Source organism: Desmodus rotundus, chromosome 4 (genome assembly GCF_022682495.2).
Source record: "Desmodus rotundus isolate HL8 chromosome 4, HLdesRot8A.1, whole genome shotgun sequence".
In the NCBI taxonomy this organism is placed as follows: Eukaryota; Metazoa; Chordata; class Mammalia; order Chiroptera; family Phyllostomidae; genus Desmodus; species Desmodus rotundus.
The window spans coordinates 14,898,035-14,914,596 of NC_071390.1; the positions used below are offsets into that span (position 1 = coordinate 14,898,035).

At 42.3% G+C, this 16,562-nt stretch overlaps 1 protein-coding gene across 1 annotated transcript in view; it reads right to left on the reverse strand.

Moving 5' to 3' along the window:
- The window catches only part of SMC3 (structural maintenance of chromosomes 3), a 33,513-nt gene extending 27,500 nt beyond the window's left edge, over nt 1-6,013 (reverse strand). Inside the window, exons 1-2 of the mRNA XM_024555636.3 lie at nt 5,871-6,013; nt 4,864-4,939 (exon numbers count right to left, since the gene is read on the reverse strand). Coding sequence (XP_024411404.2) covers nt 4,864-4,939; nt 5,871-5,885 — 91 coding nt within the window. The 5' untranslated portion in view covers nt 5,886-6,013. The remainder of the gene's footprint in view (nt 1-4,863; nt 4,940-5,870) is intronic.
- Between the last annotated feature and the right edge of the window lie 10,549 nt (nt 6,014-16,562).

A 16,562-nucleotide genomic window follows, 5' to 3' on the forward strand; every position in this document is an offset into this window, starting at 1 on the left:
AGCCCTGGCCAGTTGGCTCAGTTGGTTAGAGTGTCATCCTGACACACCAGGGTTGCAGGTTCAATCCCCACCCAGTCAGGGAACATACAGGAGTCAACCAATGGGTGCATAAATGAGTGGAACAATAGATCGATCTCTCTCTCCCCACCCCCCTTCTCTCTCCCTCAAATAAATAATTTTTTTTTAAAGAATCATTTAAATTCTCAAATTACTGGCCTATATATAATGTAGTTCCATAGACTCACAAAAGTACAGACAAATGTAAGGCATTGTTTTTACTACCCAAATTCAGAAATAAACAATCCTATACATAAGAGGGTATCAAATGCTTCAAATTTAATGAATTCATTTGAGTTTTTTAACAGAATTTTCATTTAAGTCTTAATCTTGACCAAAAAATGCTGAAAAATTTAGCCCCAAAGTTATCACCTTTAATACAAAATAAATCCTAAAGAGATCATTTATGTTATGCCAGAAATGAATGAAATGCTTTTAAAAGGAGGCATATTTAACAGACACAGAAGCCAGCTTGAAGTGGGCTTCCACTGGCTAAATTTAGGACAACATGACTACCAGAAAATTAGATGAATTATAAATTAGTGCTGGAGGGGGCGTGGGGGTGGGAATGATCCATGAGTCCATTCTAACTGTAAAAAGATAAATAAACAGCTAAGGAGGAAGGACTCTTAGTTGCTTGTGGTGAATGTAAAAGGAGCACTGGAAGTGGAAAAATCATTTTGTAACCACCAGAATAAAGCCAATTACCAATGGACGCTAAATCCAGGGGAAAATTTTGATAAGGAGCATAATGTTTGCATGTTTCAAAAGTGTCTCCCCATCCCCATATTATTTATTAATTGCAAGGGAAAAAACACTAACTATACAGTGGAAAAACTGGATACTACCTTGACTGGGTGATCAAAAGTAACATTAATAAGAGATGGATGAACATCATGTACCTCCAATGTAATTAATAGCCAGAGGATACATTATTTATATAACATTTTTCAGAAACAGTGTTATTAATGACAAAGAAACATTGTGGAAATGATCTACATTAAAGGAACCTAAAGAGGCCCTGGCCGGCTACACCAAGGTTGTGGGTTTGATCCCCAGTCAGGGAATGTATAAGAATCAACCAATGAATGCTTAAATAAGTGGAACAACAAATCGATGTTTCTCTCTCTCAAATCAATCAATCAATCAATCTTTTAAAAAGGAACCTAAAGAGATATGACAACTAAATGCAATACCTGATTCTAAAGTAGACTCCTGGAGGGGAAAAAATGCTATAAAGAACATTTCTGGGTCAATGAACATTAACTGGAAAATGAACAGCAGATTATTGCATTGATGTTAAATTTACTGAAGTTGCTAAATGTACTGTGATTATTAAGAAAATATCCCTATTCTGAGAAAGTTCACATTTAAGTCTGAGGTAAATTTCCATGATAATCGCAACTTAAAGAAAAAAAAACGTGAGTACAAATAATAAAGCAATTAGGGAAAATGTTAATAGTAAGTAAGTTATATATGAATATTCTATGTACTGCTCTTGTTCATAAAACTGTTTTGTAAACTTAAAATTATCTCTAAGCCAAAGTTTAAAAAAGGTACATTAAAGGAATTACGTAGCCCTGGCCAGGTGGCCCAGTTGGTTGAAGCGTCTTCCTGTACACCAAAACGTTGTGGGTTCAATTCCCAGTCATGGCACTTAGGCAGGTTGCAGGTTTGATCCCTGGCAAGGGCATGTACGGGAGGCAACCAATTGATGTTTCTCTCAGATCAATGTTTCTCTCTCTCTCTCAAATCAATAAACATTCCTCGAGTGAGGATTAAAAAAAAAAATTACCTAAATAGTTCAAACCATAATCTATTCATAAGTAACTAAAAAATTCTAAATCTCCCTTTAAGAATTACTACTACCTATAGAGTGAAATATTATATAGCACTTTTAAAGATGCTGAATATATCTAATGTCTAATAATAATATTCAAGTTTATTATTAAAAATAGGAAATTACCAGCGTATTACACTCAAACCCATTTTTATTTTAGAAAGCATACTTATATAGAAGTACACAGGGACTGAAGAGGTATTGAGGTAGACCCAGTTCATGTGCACCCCCAGATTCACCTGCCCCAATGCAGGCCTTAGCTGCCTGTCAACAGACAGGCTCAATTTCCCAACACTTCAAGCTGTTGCACCCTATCCTGGGCGGGGTACATTCCAGTTAGATCTGTGAAACCTGAAGGAGGCCACAGTTCCCCATCTACCTCAGAGGAGTCAGCCCCCAGGGTAACACAATGCAAAGGCTCGGGGGAACTAATGCCCTCTGGTAAACTCTGACCTGTGAGAAGCAGGAGCCAGCGGACAACCCTCTCCATTCCTCCCCCACGTGACCTTTCCAAGCCACGGTGGGTTCATACGATCTAGGTCTGTCTGGAACTTATCCAAAGTGACCACAAACCAGCTGTGTCTTCTTTACGAAGCTATGACCAGCTTATCCCCTCAGACTACACCCTCCCATTAAAGCCTCGGTAGCAAAGCAGGCCTCGGGCTCTGTTTTTCCAGGAAACCTGGGTGAATACGAGTATGGACCATTAAAATTAAAATATGGCTATCTCTGGGTAGAAGGATTACAGTTTATTTTAAATTTTTTCCTTTTAGCTTTTATGTTCTGACATTATATTCTATAATTAACATATTTCTTTTGTTAAGAGGCTAGAAAAAAGGGAACCTTAAGAAAGATATGTTTAGTATATTCAAACATCAGCAAAGAGATGTTTGCCTTCAAAGCTTGTTTTTTTTAAAGGGTCAAAATCTTTAAACAAAGTGGTATTTGTTCACAGGATATTTTTACGGTCAGTCTCAATCTATGCTATTTTTGGTCTTTCTGACATTAAGATACTGAAACATGTTAAACCAATAATATCATATTATGTTTTTTCAGCTAAATCAAAAAGAACATTTAGGTAATTTCCCTTATAACTATTAACAATGCTGATGTTGCAACCAAAGTACCACAGTAAAACAGTGGTCTCATAACAACTAAAACACTAATACTTGATAGGCCCTATCACCATAATTTTATCCTAGGTAATAATGGCCTTCATTTTAAATCTCATTTATAAAATTATACAATTGATATATTAAGATATTTATCTACTTATAGCTGTAAGTTAAAGAAATAATATAAATCTAGTTAAGTATTTATTTTCCTCTATTTCTAAATATTTTCTGATTGATGAACATCAAAAAGCACTTACTTGTAATCAAAATGTAAGTAAAACCTCAATGTGATTCAGGTATCCTTATTGTATACCGAAACAAAAAAATTTCTTTATTCCCAACTACAAAGATGTAATTTATTTGTTAAGGGCAGGTTTTTTTCTTGCTATCAACTTTTTAAATTTATCACTTATTTCAAAATAAAGAATGACCGATTCTCCAAGGTTCTCTAGGACTACCAGCATTCAGTGTTCACCCTTTACTGGTTTCTATGTGACTCTCACTTTATCCCATACTATTGACTGAATTATGCTCCCCCCTTTCATGCTGAAATCCTAACCCAATGTGATGCTTTTTGGAGATGGGGCCTTAGGAGGAAGTTAGGATTACCCTGCATTTCATTGTGTATAATGTGCTCCCTTGCATAACATGCACCCACATTTTCAGTGCTGATTCCCATGTATAATTCGTATTACACATTGGATTTAATACAGCCCATGTATAATGCACACCCTTATCTCCCCCCCCCCAAATTTGGGCAAAGCGGTGTACATTATACACGGCAAAATACTTAAAGTCATGAGGGCGGGGCCTTCAGAAGGAGGTTAGTGCTCCCAGGAGGGAGGGGAAGGAGAAGTAGGACCAAGGGGGGAGGGAGGCTGGGAGGGGAAGCAGAGAGAGGCTCAAATGAGTAAGGTCCTGTGAGCACGACGAAGATGGAGGCCTCCAGAATCTCACCATGCTGGCACCCTCATGATGGACTCCAGCCTCCAGAACCATGATGCAATAGATCCCTGTCGTTTAGGTCACCCGGGCTGGGTCTCGTGATGGCAGACGGAGAATACACCAGTACACCCCACAGGGCGGCCACTGTACAGCGGGAGTCGAACAGTTCTCCACAGCACACTCTGTGCCTTTCGGGGTCTAGAAGCACTGATTCCAACTATCCTGTAAAAACTCAGAGCATCCAACTCCGCTTCTGCTGGCTCTGTCAGCACAGCGGCACGTTACCGCCCGAAGCCTACAGACTGCCTGCCGTACTGCAGGGCGGGCACCGTTAGCCCTGGGTCCCCACACCGCTGCTTTCCCGGCTAACCCGCCCAGCAGCCCCGCTGCACACACGGGAAACCGAAGGCCCTCAGGGAACCAAGCCAGAGCCGGGGCAGGAATCCCACTCTCTTCCACCGGAAGCGTGTGATCTTCCCACCAAGCTGCGAGGTCCAGCCTCCGACACCACACAGGACAGGGGAGAAGGGGGGACGCGACAACGAGGTATTTGCGAGTAAAAGCGGCCGCCTTCGAAATAAGTGAGCATTTTAACTAGGAAACGACGTTATCAAGAACAGAACAGTTCGAACACTGACCTGCCTGGCATTCACTATAAACGTGAAGCTATGAAAACACACCCACATGGGGTCTACAAATAAAAATAACTCGTGACTTTGATATTCAAACATGTCAAGTGCGCAACACAGGCGATCCATCGGCGCAGACAGAGGACGAGTTACTTCATTCAGAAAGAGCGTCTGAACGTGGGCATCTCCCAAGGTAAACCTCGCCTCCCTGAGCCTGGCTCCCGAGTCTGCGCGGTGCGGAGATGCGAACCCCGTCGGCGCAGCCAGGAGCACTTACCAATAACGTTATGTTTCGAACTGAAGGGATCTACGATTGTCTGATCTCGGTAACTCCGAAAACCCTGGATAATAACCTAGCAAATAAAAGAGACATTTTTGCAGAACACACACAAAGACAGGACTTCCCAGCGTTTCCCCTCGCACTCCTTCCCCTTTCTCGCTTCTCCCCGACAGCCGGGCGGGGAGCTTTCCATTGCCCCTAAGGAAACTCGCCTTCGGGCAAGTGGGTTAAAAATCGCCCCAGAACAACAGCCTGACGGCCGGGAACCGCCGACAGTGTTTTTTTTTAGGGCGCTCCCGTGCGGAGCCCGTTAAGGGCGTCTCAACGTGAAGTCCCCGCGGGAACACCAGCATTTCGGGGGTGAGTGACAGCAGGGAGCCGGCCGCCGGCCCCCGGAGAAACGCAGGTCCCCACGGGGCCGCGCCCGGGCTCGCCTTTGTGACGCGCCAGCGCGGGAAGGGCATTTGACAGCCGCGAACAGCCGAACGCGGAGGCGCCCCACGGCCCGCCAGCAGGGGGGGTCCCCCCCGATCGCTCCTGTCAGTCCCGGCGGAGAAAGGCCCCCGGGGCGGCTGACACCCCAGCCCGAGCCCCCAGGGGCGCCCCCGGGCCGGGGGGACCTATCTGCACACCCCCCACGCGAGCGGCCCGCGCGGGGTTGTCCCCGCGGGACGACGCAGCCCCGCGGCCGCTCGCGCCCCCCGGCCCACCCGCGAAGGCCCGGTCTCCCCGCCAGGCCCGCCCCGCCGGCCCCTCCACACCTCTCGGACGTCCTTCCTCCCTCCGACCAGCGCCGTGAACGCAGACCCGGGCTGCAGAGGGGCGCCCCACTTCTCAGCGCTCCCCGCGCTCCGGCGGCGGGCCTCTGCCTTCCCCCGGCCCCTCGTCCAGCCCGGGTCCACTCTGCAAGCAAAGGTGAGAGGCCGCAGAACATGCCGAGATACCCCCGCCTGAAGGAGCGTCCTCACGGGCCCATAGGGACGAGAAGGATGTACGTCCCTTACCTGCTTTATGTACATGGTTCCCGGACCCCTGCCGGGGAGAAGGGCGACCCCTCCAGAAGCAACTGGGCGGACGCAGGGGTCAGGTGAGGCGCCTCCGGGCCCCCTCCCCCTACGCGCCGCGCCGTCCCCGCCAGCCAAACAAAATGGCGTCGCCCCGGGGGCGGAGTCCGCGCCTCGGACAGACCCACCCTCGGTTTCCCCCAAAGCCCGGGGGGAGGCAGCGTCAGGTCTGCTCTTTCCTGTTTCTAAAACGAGGCTTCTACGGCGTCCTTAGGCGGATTCATTTAATTCTTCAATTGGTAGCTAAAACCCCCCTGAGACTTAGTCGGAACCTTCATTCAGAAAAGCCTCGATTGCGGGGTTGGCTCGTATTCCCTCCGAGCGCGGAGCCAATGGTTGCGTCCACAAGTGGGGAAAGGTTCGGCGCCAAAGCCCTGTCTGCGAGTCCCGGGTCCCGTAGCAGGGCGGGCCAGTGGCCACGTGGTCTCGCACTATTTAAAAATGCGACAGGCGCGGGCGGCGTCTGCAACCCGTGGAATGCTGCACAGGTTCCCTGGAAATCTGTGTTCGGAATCCTTGCTGCTCCATTCTCTCTCTCCCTCCCTCTCCGTCTCTCTCTCTCTCTTACTCTTTCTGTCTCTCCCTCTCTTTTTCTCTCCCCCTCATTTATGTATTTGTTTTCTCTACTACAATACTTATATTTACCTTTACTATAATATTAATCTAAGAAGGGAAGGACTTTATTTTGTTCCTGTTGTTTCTTTAGTAACCTCTTCCTAGAAAGTACTCAATAAATACGAATGAATGAAAAATGCAGGAAAGTAAGTCCTTAGCACAATCCTGGCTCATTTATGCCTGCTATGGGTATTAAAGATTCCCCTGACCTCACCCCACCCACATCCTATCCCCATGGCAGCATCATTTTTCTCTGGAAAGCATTTATTATAGGATCTCCTTTAGCAGGGAGGAATAAATAGTTCATCAAACCCATGCGCACTATCTGGGGGCAAAGGGGCATTCCTAAATGAAATTGGCACCATAAAGCTGACAACTACAGCAATGCCTACTTGTTCCTGGTCAAGCAAATGAGTACTGCAGGCGTTTTACATCAAAACATCCCATTAACAGCACAGCATCATTTTCTTCAGTCTTCGTGCTTTTCTCCCTCAACCTCACCTCATTGATTCAACAGGATCCGCAAGACACTGGAGTTGCCGTAGTGGGTGTGGGGGGTGGGGGAGAGACACTGATTGCAAAGTCTCTTTAAGAACAGGGTCTATTGAATACCCCAAACATAGACACACAACAATCACAACCTCTTATATTTGTGTAGCTCTTTATCAGCTTCAAAGTTCTATCATGTGTATGGCCCCTTCTTTCTCCCTATGATGTCATGAGAAACAAGGGTGCTTATTTTCCTGCACTGAGCTGGAAACCCAGGGGTCTTATGCTCACTCCGTCTTGCACATTCCATGACTTGGGGATACACCATTTTCCTAGAATTATAATAGGACCACTGTCTGTCCTTCCAAGCAGCAGAGGCAAGGACTGCCTGGACAAGGAGGCATGAGTAGGCTGAGGGCTCAACTTTGGGAGACGCCTGTCACATCTTTGCTCTACCACTTGGGGAAGAGGGATCTTAACCTCTTGGAGTCTCTGTTTCCTCACCTATAAAACAGGGATTGTAATGATACCTACGAAAACCTCTGCGCAGAGAAATTGAGATGATTTCTGTAGAACAGCTTGCACAAGAGAGAATGTTAGCAACTGTCATTCATAGTTTATAACCAAACCAGCAAGTCCCCAGGAAAAAACAACAAACAGCTAAATTGAAAGGTCCAAGACACCAGAGGAGAGCTGGCCAATGTTTTGGGTCCTCCTCATTATTCATTCAACAGATATTTACTGAGCACCTCTAGCATGAATGTGTCTTACTCTGTTGGGAAGGAAAAAACCTTTACCTTCTTAAGGAATTGGGAGCTTTCAAATTAAAGTCAAACTGAAAGATTAGCAAGGGGGAAAAAACCAGTTTTCAATTACATTGTACAGTGCACAAAGAAATTTTACTCAAAGGCGTGGTTAGAATTTCGAGTTTATATATTGTAATAAATCAAAGGCAAGGGGAGGAAGACACTTAAGGGAAAACCAATGACTTAGAAGGGAGGTAGAGAAAGAGCACTCAAGGGAAAACAGGTGACTTTTAGGAAAGGTATGCTAGTTTGGTGGCGTTTTCTGTTTCTGTGTAATGTGAAGACATCTAACCTCATGAAAGTCAGATTTCCTGAGTGTTCCTAGGGAGGGGATTTATGACAATTGAGTTATTTTGAACTCTTTGGGGAGGTTATACTTTAATGTAGATAAGAGATTTCAGAAAGTCAAATACTCTAAAAAAGAGATTTTATTATTTTTTTAGAGAGAGAAAGAGGGAGAGAAATATTAATATGTGGTTGCGTCTCACACGCCCCCCACCAGGGACCCTGCCTACAACCCATGCATGTTCCCTGAATTGCAATTGAACCGGCAACCCTGTGGTTTGCAGGCCAGCACTCAATCCACTGAGCCACACCAGCTAGGGCGGAAACTCAAATACTTTTCACTCAAAAGAATTTTTATGCCACCGGGGCTTATTCTTCCTTCTCTAGGACAGCCAAAGTACTTGCAACTTCCTCCTTTCCCCATCTCAGAAACTATATTATCAGAAATGAGATTATCAATATAGTAGACCAACAAGTTCTGCTCAAGGATGAGATGATTAAGGACTTTTCAGACAATGATGTGACACTGTGTGGCCCAAAGATAGGGCCTTGAATGTGAATTGCTGCCAGAACCACTGGAAGGCTCCACTCCTTCCAGACGAAGATCAAAAAGAATGCCTTTACCAGATAACAGCTCCATAATAAGTGCCAAAGGCTGTGTTGATCTCTGCTAGTAAGGATTCAATATCAAATATGGCAGCTGAGTCACCTCTTGCTGAAATGATGTTAATCCACCCACTATCATCTGATAGGCTCCATCTTGTTTCTACAAGGACCTAACTGATGAATTAAATGGAGATATAATGGGGACCCCACACTTCATTCTTTAAACCCTTGAGGGTGGTACTCATCCCTGCCATTCTCCCCAGGATGTCACTGCTTCTAATTTACTATCTTGGCTGGGCTTAAGGCAGTTTTGGGGACTGCCCATTCAGACGGCTGGCGATCTGAGAAGATGGTGGGCTTGTACCCTAACAGACCGTCTTAAATTCTATTTTAAAATGGACCTTTTTATAAGGAGAACAAAGTGTAGGTAAGGAGTTTGGAATTCAGGGAAAAGTTCACTGGATTTAAAAAACTGCAGCATTCTCATCCTGGGAGGTGGTCTTTAGCTGTGTCCTGGGCGGTGGGCATCTCACGCTGGAGCACAGTGACTCAGATACCATCTTGAATTGCTTGCAGTCCCCCTGAGGCACAAAGGTGGAACTGCTTAAGGTCTCCTGGAGTCAGGGTGCGTCATACCTTTAGTTCCTGGAACAATAGCTTTTACATGCATTGATTACTAATCTTATTAGCAATTACTTAAACTAAAAATTTCCAACTTCTGAGTCCCCCATCAGTATTAGTGTCAGCTAACATCCTGTATCTAACAGCACTTGGAAGATCTGAGTATTCCCCTTTCCTAGGCTTCAGTTACTCTGATACCTTATACTCAGATTGGAAATTGATACTGAATATACTTCAGGAAGGAAGATACCTTCTCCTGGACCCAGACTGCAGTTGATGGGCTGCAGTGTGAGATCTGGCTTGGGTCTAGAAAGTGGGTGGGAAGTTGTGATTTTCCATTGTAGTGACTGACATCAGCTTCTGCTTGTCCAAGCTCAGTCTAATTTGATATGTAAGTGAAACTACCCTCATTGGCTGCCGCCCGTCTCCTAGGAACAACATGGTCTATTAGCCATAGCCACAGACCCCAACGGGTCATGAGCTTTAATGTAAGAATATAAATTCCTAGATGAAAACATAGTAGTAAATCTTTGTGACCATGGGCTAGGGAATGGTTTCTTAAATGTGGTGCTAAAAACGCAAGTGACAAAAGAAAAAAAATAAATAAATTACACTTCATCAAAACTTGTGTGCATCAAAAGAAATGAAAAGACAAGTCACAGACTGTGTGAAAACATTAAAAATTATATATCTGCCAAAGGACCTATATTCAAAATATATAAAGAACTCTTATAACTCAACAATAAAAAGACAACTCAAAAATGGCAAAGGATTTGATACACACTTTCCCAAATGGCCAATAAACCTATGAAAAGATGCTTACCATTTTTTGTCATCAGGGAAATGCAAATTGAAACCACACTCCAATACCACTTCACACCCACCAGGATAGCTAAAACAAACAGACAGACAATAACAGATGTTGGCTAAGATTTGGAGACACTGGAACCCTCATGTTATTTGCTGGAGAGAATGTAAAATGGGGCAGTCATTTTGGCTGTTCTCTAAAGTTTGAGATAGAATTACCATATGACCTAGCAATTCTATTCCTAGGTATATGCCCAAGAGAAAGGAAAACATGCTTCCACACAAAAATTTGTATTTGAATGTTCATAGCAGCATTATTCATAGAAAATCGAGATAACCTAAATGCCCCTTATCTGATGGAAAGATAGATAAACAAAATGTGCTCTATCCTTACAGTGAAATAAGATCCAGCAATATAAAAGGGTACCAATTATGCTTAAGGATGGACTGATACACATGCTTAAGAATACCAATGCAACATGGATGAATCTTGAAAATGTTACGCTAAGTGGAAGAATCCACTCACAATGAGCATATACATTGTATGACTCCATTTATATGAAATGCCCAGAATAGGCAAATCCATTGAGACATAAAATTGATTAGTGGGTTGCCTGAGGCTGGAGATTGGGTGGAAAGATTTAACAATGGGGTACTAGGTTTTTTGGGAGGGTGTTCCAAAACACCCTCATTCTCATAACATTTTTTTTAAAAAGTGTTACATAAGTGTGTTATATTTATATGGCTTCTCTCTATATTTCTGATACTCAGAGAGCTCATGTACATTGTGATATCTGGTGTACCTATTAGGAGGTGAACAATCCGTGAAGACTTTCCCACGCACTCTATATTCATACGGTTTTACTCCAGGAAGAGATTTCTCATTCAGGTTAATAAGGCTGACCTTTTCCCCATAGTGGCCAACCTTTTCTCTTTGCAGATTCTCTTTACAGCAAGAATGCTTCATTTTCTCCTCCTGGCTTTTGTGCTGATCTTCAATGTCAGGATCTTCCCATTTTCCACCTAGTGAAGCCAGCTTCCTGGGGGGCTGCCACATTACATCTCCAGAGACTTTCTTCTGTGAAGGATTCAGCAAAGCCCACTCCTCCAGGGTGAGCTTTGCAGCCACATCTTCAAGCCAGATGAGTCCATTTCCAGGTTTCCTAGGTTTCCCTGAGTCCTTCCTACACCACCTGTGCAGATCACAGCTCAAATTTAACTGCGAATTTTTAAACCATACCCAGATTTAGACCATGTGAAGATTTATATAATGTACAGATTATCTGGGTCATTCTAGAACCATTTCATAAAAGATACCAGTGGTGTTTAGAATTAAAATGCATCATAATTGCAAATGCTCTTGAAATCTCAGGTTTACATCACCTTTACATAAACCTTTAGCTAGTTAGATTAGTGAGGAAATTCGAATTCTGGCATGGAATCAAATATGTCATGTTCCAAATTCCTAATTTTGCATTTTATAGTAATTGTATCCTTACAAAGTTAGACACAAAATTATATATACTCTTTAACAGTAAGTTGATATGATAATTTTTAAATTTAATTATTGTTTTAAAATTATCTTTTACAGTTTAAAATGTATTTAATAAGTATTTTGGGGGGAAGGGGGAAGGAAGGTAAGACACCTTTTCTAGAATCAGAGTTTTTGCTATAGGCAAGATCTGAAGACCCTAACCTCAGGCCCAAGATGCCTTTGGATTCCTTGGCCTGTAGTCCAAAGTTAAATTTCTTTTTTCAGGTTGAAACTCAGCAAGAAAAAAGTAATTATCAATTTAAAACTCGTTTAACACAGACATTGTATCATCTGGTTGGGGGGAGGGGCTAAAAAAACAAACACGCAGCAACACCTCATCCAATCACTCTTTTCAAAAGCAAGTTCACATTTTATGCTTTTACCATATGTATTTCAGCTATTTATTGGGTGTCTTACCAAAGAGGCAATTTAAAGACCCTGAAATCTCTGAACATTGTAAAATTCAAGCACACTTAATATTTGTTTTTGTACTACTAAACACCCATCAGAGTGGCTGAAATTAAAAATACTGACCAGGCTAAATCTTGGCCAGGTGTTGGAGCAACTATACAACTTGAAACTCTTCCATATTTGTGATAAAAATGTAATGCGATACAACCACTTTGTAAAGAGTTTTACTTTCTCATAAAACTAAATATACCTCTACCCTGTGACCTAAGCCCAAGATGAACACATATGTCCCCAGTGACCTGTAGGTATAATAGTGTTCATAGCAGCTTTGTTTATAATGACCCCAACCTGGAAAAATCCAAATGTCTATCAGCAGATGACTTAATGAATAAATTGAGGTATATCTTTATATTGACAATGAAAAGAAGTGACTACATAAATGAATCTCAAAAATATTATATGGACAAATCTCACAGGTATACTCAAATATATTATATGTATTCCAAATGAATACTCACTGTATAACTCTATGTATATGAGGTTCTAGGACAGGCAAAACAAATTTATGATGGCACAAATCAGAAAGGTGATTGTTTCAGGGAGGATAGAAGAGAACTAGAAGGAACATAAAGGAATGTTCTGGAAGGTGATGGTAATGTTTTATATCTTTTTACAGATTTGGATTCCAAGGTTTACACATTTATCAAAACTTGCTGACTATTCACATAAGAATTTTGCGCTTCATCATATGTGAATTTTACATCAAAAGGAAGAACATAAATAAATATAGGATTGTAGCTGATGAGAGGCAAGTGTAGGCCAGGTTGTGATTTCATCTCAGTCTCAGGGGGCGTTGAATGCACATGTACTGCTCACATGACAAGTACTTTGCAACAATATACAACTTGAACATGGTGGAGATAGGAAGAAACATTTTTTTCAGCTTCACCGATGACAAACACAAGTGGCTCTGAACTGGATAAAGCCATGGAGAACCACGCTATCAAGGAATACGGTTTGAGTTTAAGCTTGATGTAGCAACACGCTGTGATGGGGCAGCTGCACTGACAGAAACACATTCTGAAGTGATTACCCAAATCAAAGATGTTGCTTGAGAATGTAAATCAACACTGCTTTCTTCATTAAGAAAAGTCTGCAATGAAAAAATTTTATCCAAACTAAACAGTGTCTACTTACATGGTAAAAAATTGTGAATTATGCCAAAGGTATTAAATTTGAGATGACTCTATTTTGTGAGAACACGAAAGCTGATGATAAACTGTGGTTGCATGCTGCGATGTGATGCCCACTGATGCACAAAGTTCTATTGGGAATGTTTGAATCTGAAAGGAATGTTTAGCGTTCCTAAAAAGTAAAAAAAAAAAAAAATACAACAACCAAAAACCACCTTTACAAAGTCCCAACCTTTTAACAATGTAGTTTGGACAAAGGGCTTGTTTATTTGTGTGATATTTTTGACATTTTTGGTGATCTTACTACTTCTAAGCAAGGAAAGAATGCAAAATAATTTTCGGTGGCAGATAAGATTGAAGAGCAAAAGTGGAAGTTAGAAGCTTAGAAGAATAGTTTACATAAATGTGATAACATGCTTCATAATTTAACAACAATTGTCAATAAAATCTTGATGATCTTGATACTGCGATCTGTGAAACCGTGTGGCCAAATGCCTTCCAGATTTGATGGAATTGTTTACATTTTATTTCCACCAAAAGATCCACGCATGGGAAATTTCCAGGTCCAGAAACCATTGCTTTAATTGAAAGATGACTTGACTTATATAATGTTACAGGGTAAATTGATGGAACGGGAAATATTGATGGAGAATGGAGGATGAATTTTGAAAATTAGAATAATTTGCTTTCTTTTGGATACAAGTAAAACAAGAAAATCCTGAGCTTCCTGAAATTGCTTTAAAATTTCTTCTTCCATTCCATCAGCAAACCTCTGTGAGGATGGCTTCTCCACTAGGACTCCTAGTAAAACAGACATAGAAACAGTTTCGACAGACATTGTACCTTTTCAGTAGCATTCTCGTCCATTCTGCCTAGATTAATTAGATAGGCTAACAAGCCATAAACATGTGCATTTGCTTATTAAAAACCCTTAATGTTAATATACATGGTGTTCATTCGAAGGAAGGAAACACTATATTTTACTTGGAATTTTTGTTTAGGTATGATTTCCCAACAACAAAAAGTTATTAGAGTAGCAATTCTTTGTATTAACCACTTATAACATGTACATTCAATGAACAACACATACAGACTTTGCAATGATACTATTTCTTTCCTGTTATGTTTGTTCTGATTATATTTATTGGAATGTAATTTTCTCTGTTGAATCTGATAATAAAAATTAGATTTTTTATGTCTTTGTTTTTAAATGTAATTTATCTGTGGATTCACTTTTATTGCATTTTACAAATAGATTGGTTTGCAACAAATTTTAAAAATTCAAAAATTCATTCACCACTGTTGCATGTGTCAACTTCACCTATAAGGTGAGGATAAACTGCCAACTTTGTATAGATCACAATTTTGGAAGGTGTGAATGAGGTCCAGTGAGTTAGGGAAAAAAAGGGCCACTTTCTGCCAGCAGGGATCAACATTGTTCTGAGTTTCACGTCTTCTTCTTTCCCACCAGAGGGCGGTCAAGAAGTACCTATAATTGTCAGATGCAGCTAGAGCCGACCTTACTCTTATACCAAGAGATTGAAACACGCAGGAAAAAATGAAACAGAGCAAGATCGATTACCCAGTGAACATTTATTGAGCACCAATACTGTTCTATACCACACTAAGACTCACTAAAGAGCTCAGAACCCGTTGTCTATGTATTTGTAGCTAAAATCCAAGATAGTCGATGTAAATGGGACAACAGAGGCTGTAAAGTGTCGGGTTTGCAAAATGAAAAGAGTTCTGGAAATTGGTTACATGACAATGTGAATATGCATGTCACTATTAAAGTATACGTTTTAAAATTGTTAAGATTGTAAATTTTGTATTATGTGTATTTGAGAGACAGAGACAGAGAGAGACAGAGAGAGAGAGAGAGAAGAGATCCTTCAGCCGAAACTTCCGGTGGGCTGTGCAGGAACCATGTATGTTGACAGCTCCAGGTCACAAGACATAGGGAAGAGAAGTGGAGACACCGGCCAGCACATCACAAGGGCTGTTGAGCCTTTACTTTGGGACACATGGCACACGCATGTACAAAACAGGTACTTTTTCCTGGGGGACTACTACAACTCTTAGCCCATCGCTCTACCCCAGTTTTCCAGCTGATTACTTTAGGGAGCCCCTTTTCATAATTAGTGCAACCATTCCACATTTACTGAGTACCTGCTTTGTTCCAGACACTTTGTAAGGCTCTGGAGCACAGCCGTGAATGAGGCAGACAGCTGCTGCTCTCGAGGTGTTTAGCAAATACAACTCTCTCTGTTTGAGGCCCTGAAGATCCTGAAAACTTTTTATTTCAGGTCAGCATTGTCTTCGAACATTGAGAAGTGGGCCACTGGGACCTGCCATCTCTCATGTGTTGTCTGAAAAGGTGGGAAGACAAGGAAGCAAGAGACAGAATAACGACAGAGCCACAGAGCTACAGGGTTGCCTTGACAGCAAGATCAGAGAAAACCGCCAAGCCCTTGAGGTGCCAGGGCTGGACTCTGAGCCCTGGCCAGTTGTCCACGGAAGGATGTCACGTTTTGACTCCAACAGAACTTCATTGATGTAAGTCTTTGAAATCCAAAGGAAGAAGGGCCCACACACTGAGGAACTCATCCCACGTCTACTCCAGCCTTGTTCCGATCCTGTAGGAACACAGGATGTTCTCACTCCAAAGGCTTCTGAAACCGCTGGAGGCAGTGTGGGCTATGGGTCAAAGTCTGGCTCAAGAATCAGACAAGCCTCAGTTAAAACTCAGGCTGGGCCTCGTGGTAGCTGTGTAACCTTGGACAATTACCTGTATGTCCGAGCCCCAGTTTCCCCATTTCTAAAGTGGAAACAATAATAGGAGCACCTTAGAGGGTGTTGTGAGGATGAAGTTACATAATGTATGTGAATTTATTAGCACAGTGCCTGGCATGCAATAAGCACACAATTAATGCTGGTTTTTAAAAAATAAGCAGAACTGAAACTCAGAGATCACTTCACCCAACTCCTTCATTCTGTGGATGACAGGGCTGAGGCCCAGCAGCCTAGTGATAGGGGAAAGATCATGAGTTTTTGAGTTAGACAGACCGGTTTTAAATCCTGGATCTACCACTGGACTCTAGACAGTTCATGTGATCTCGCTAAACCTTAGGTTCCTCTTTTGTGAAAATGGGATATTAAGGTAGTTTTGAGGACCTGCCATGCAGTAACTGCCAACGGAAATGCTCCTTTGCTCCTTCCTTCTCTTCGGTTGTCCAGAGTCATGCTTGGTCCCAGCTTAGAACAT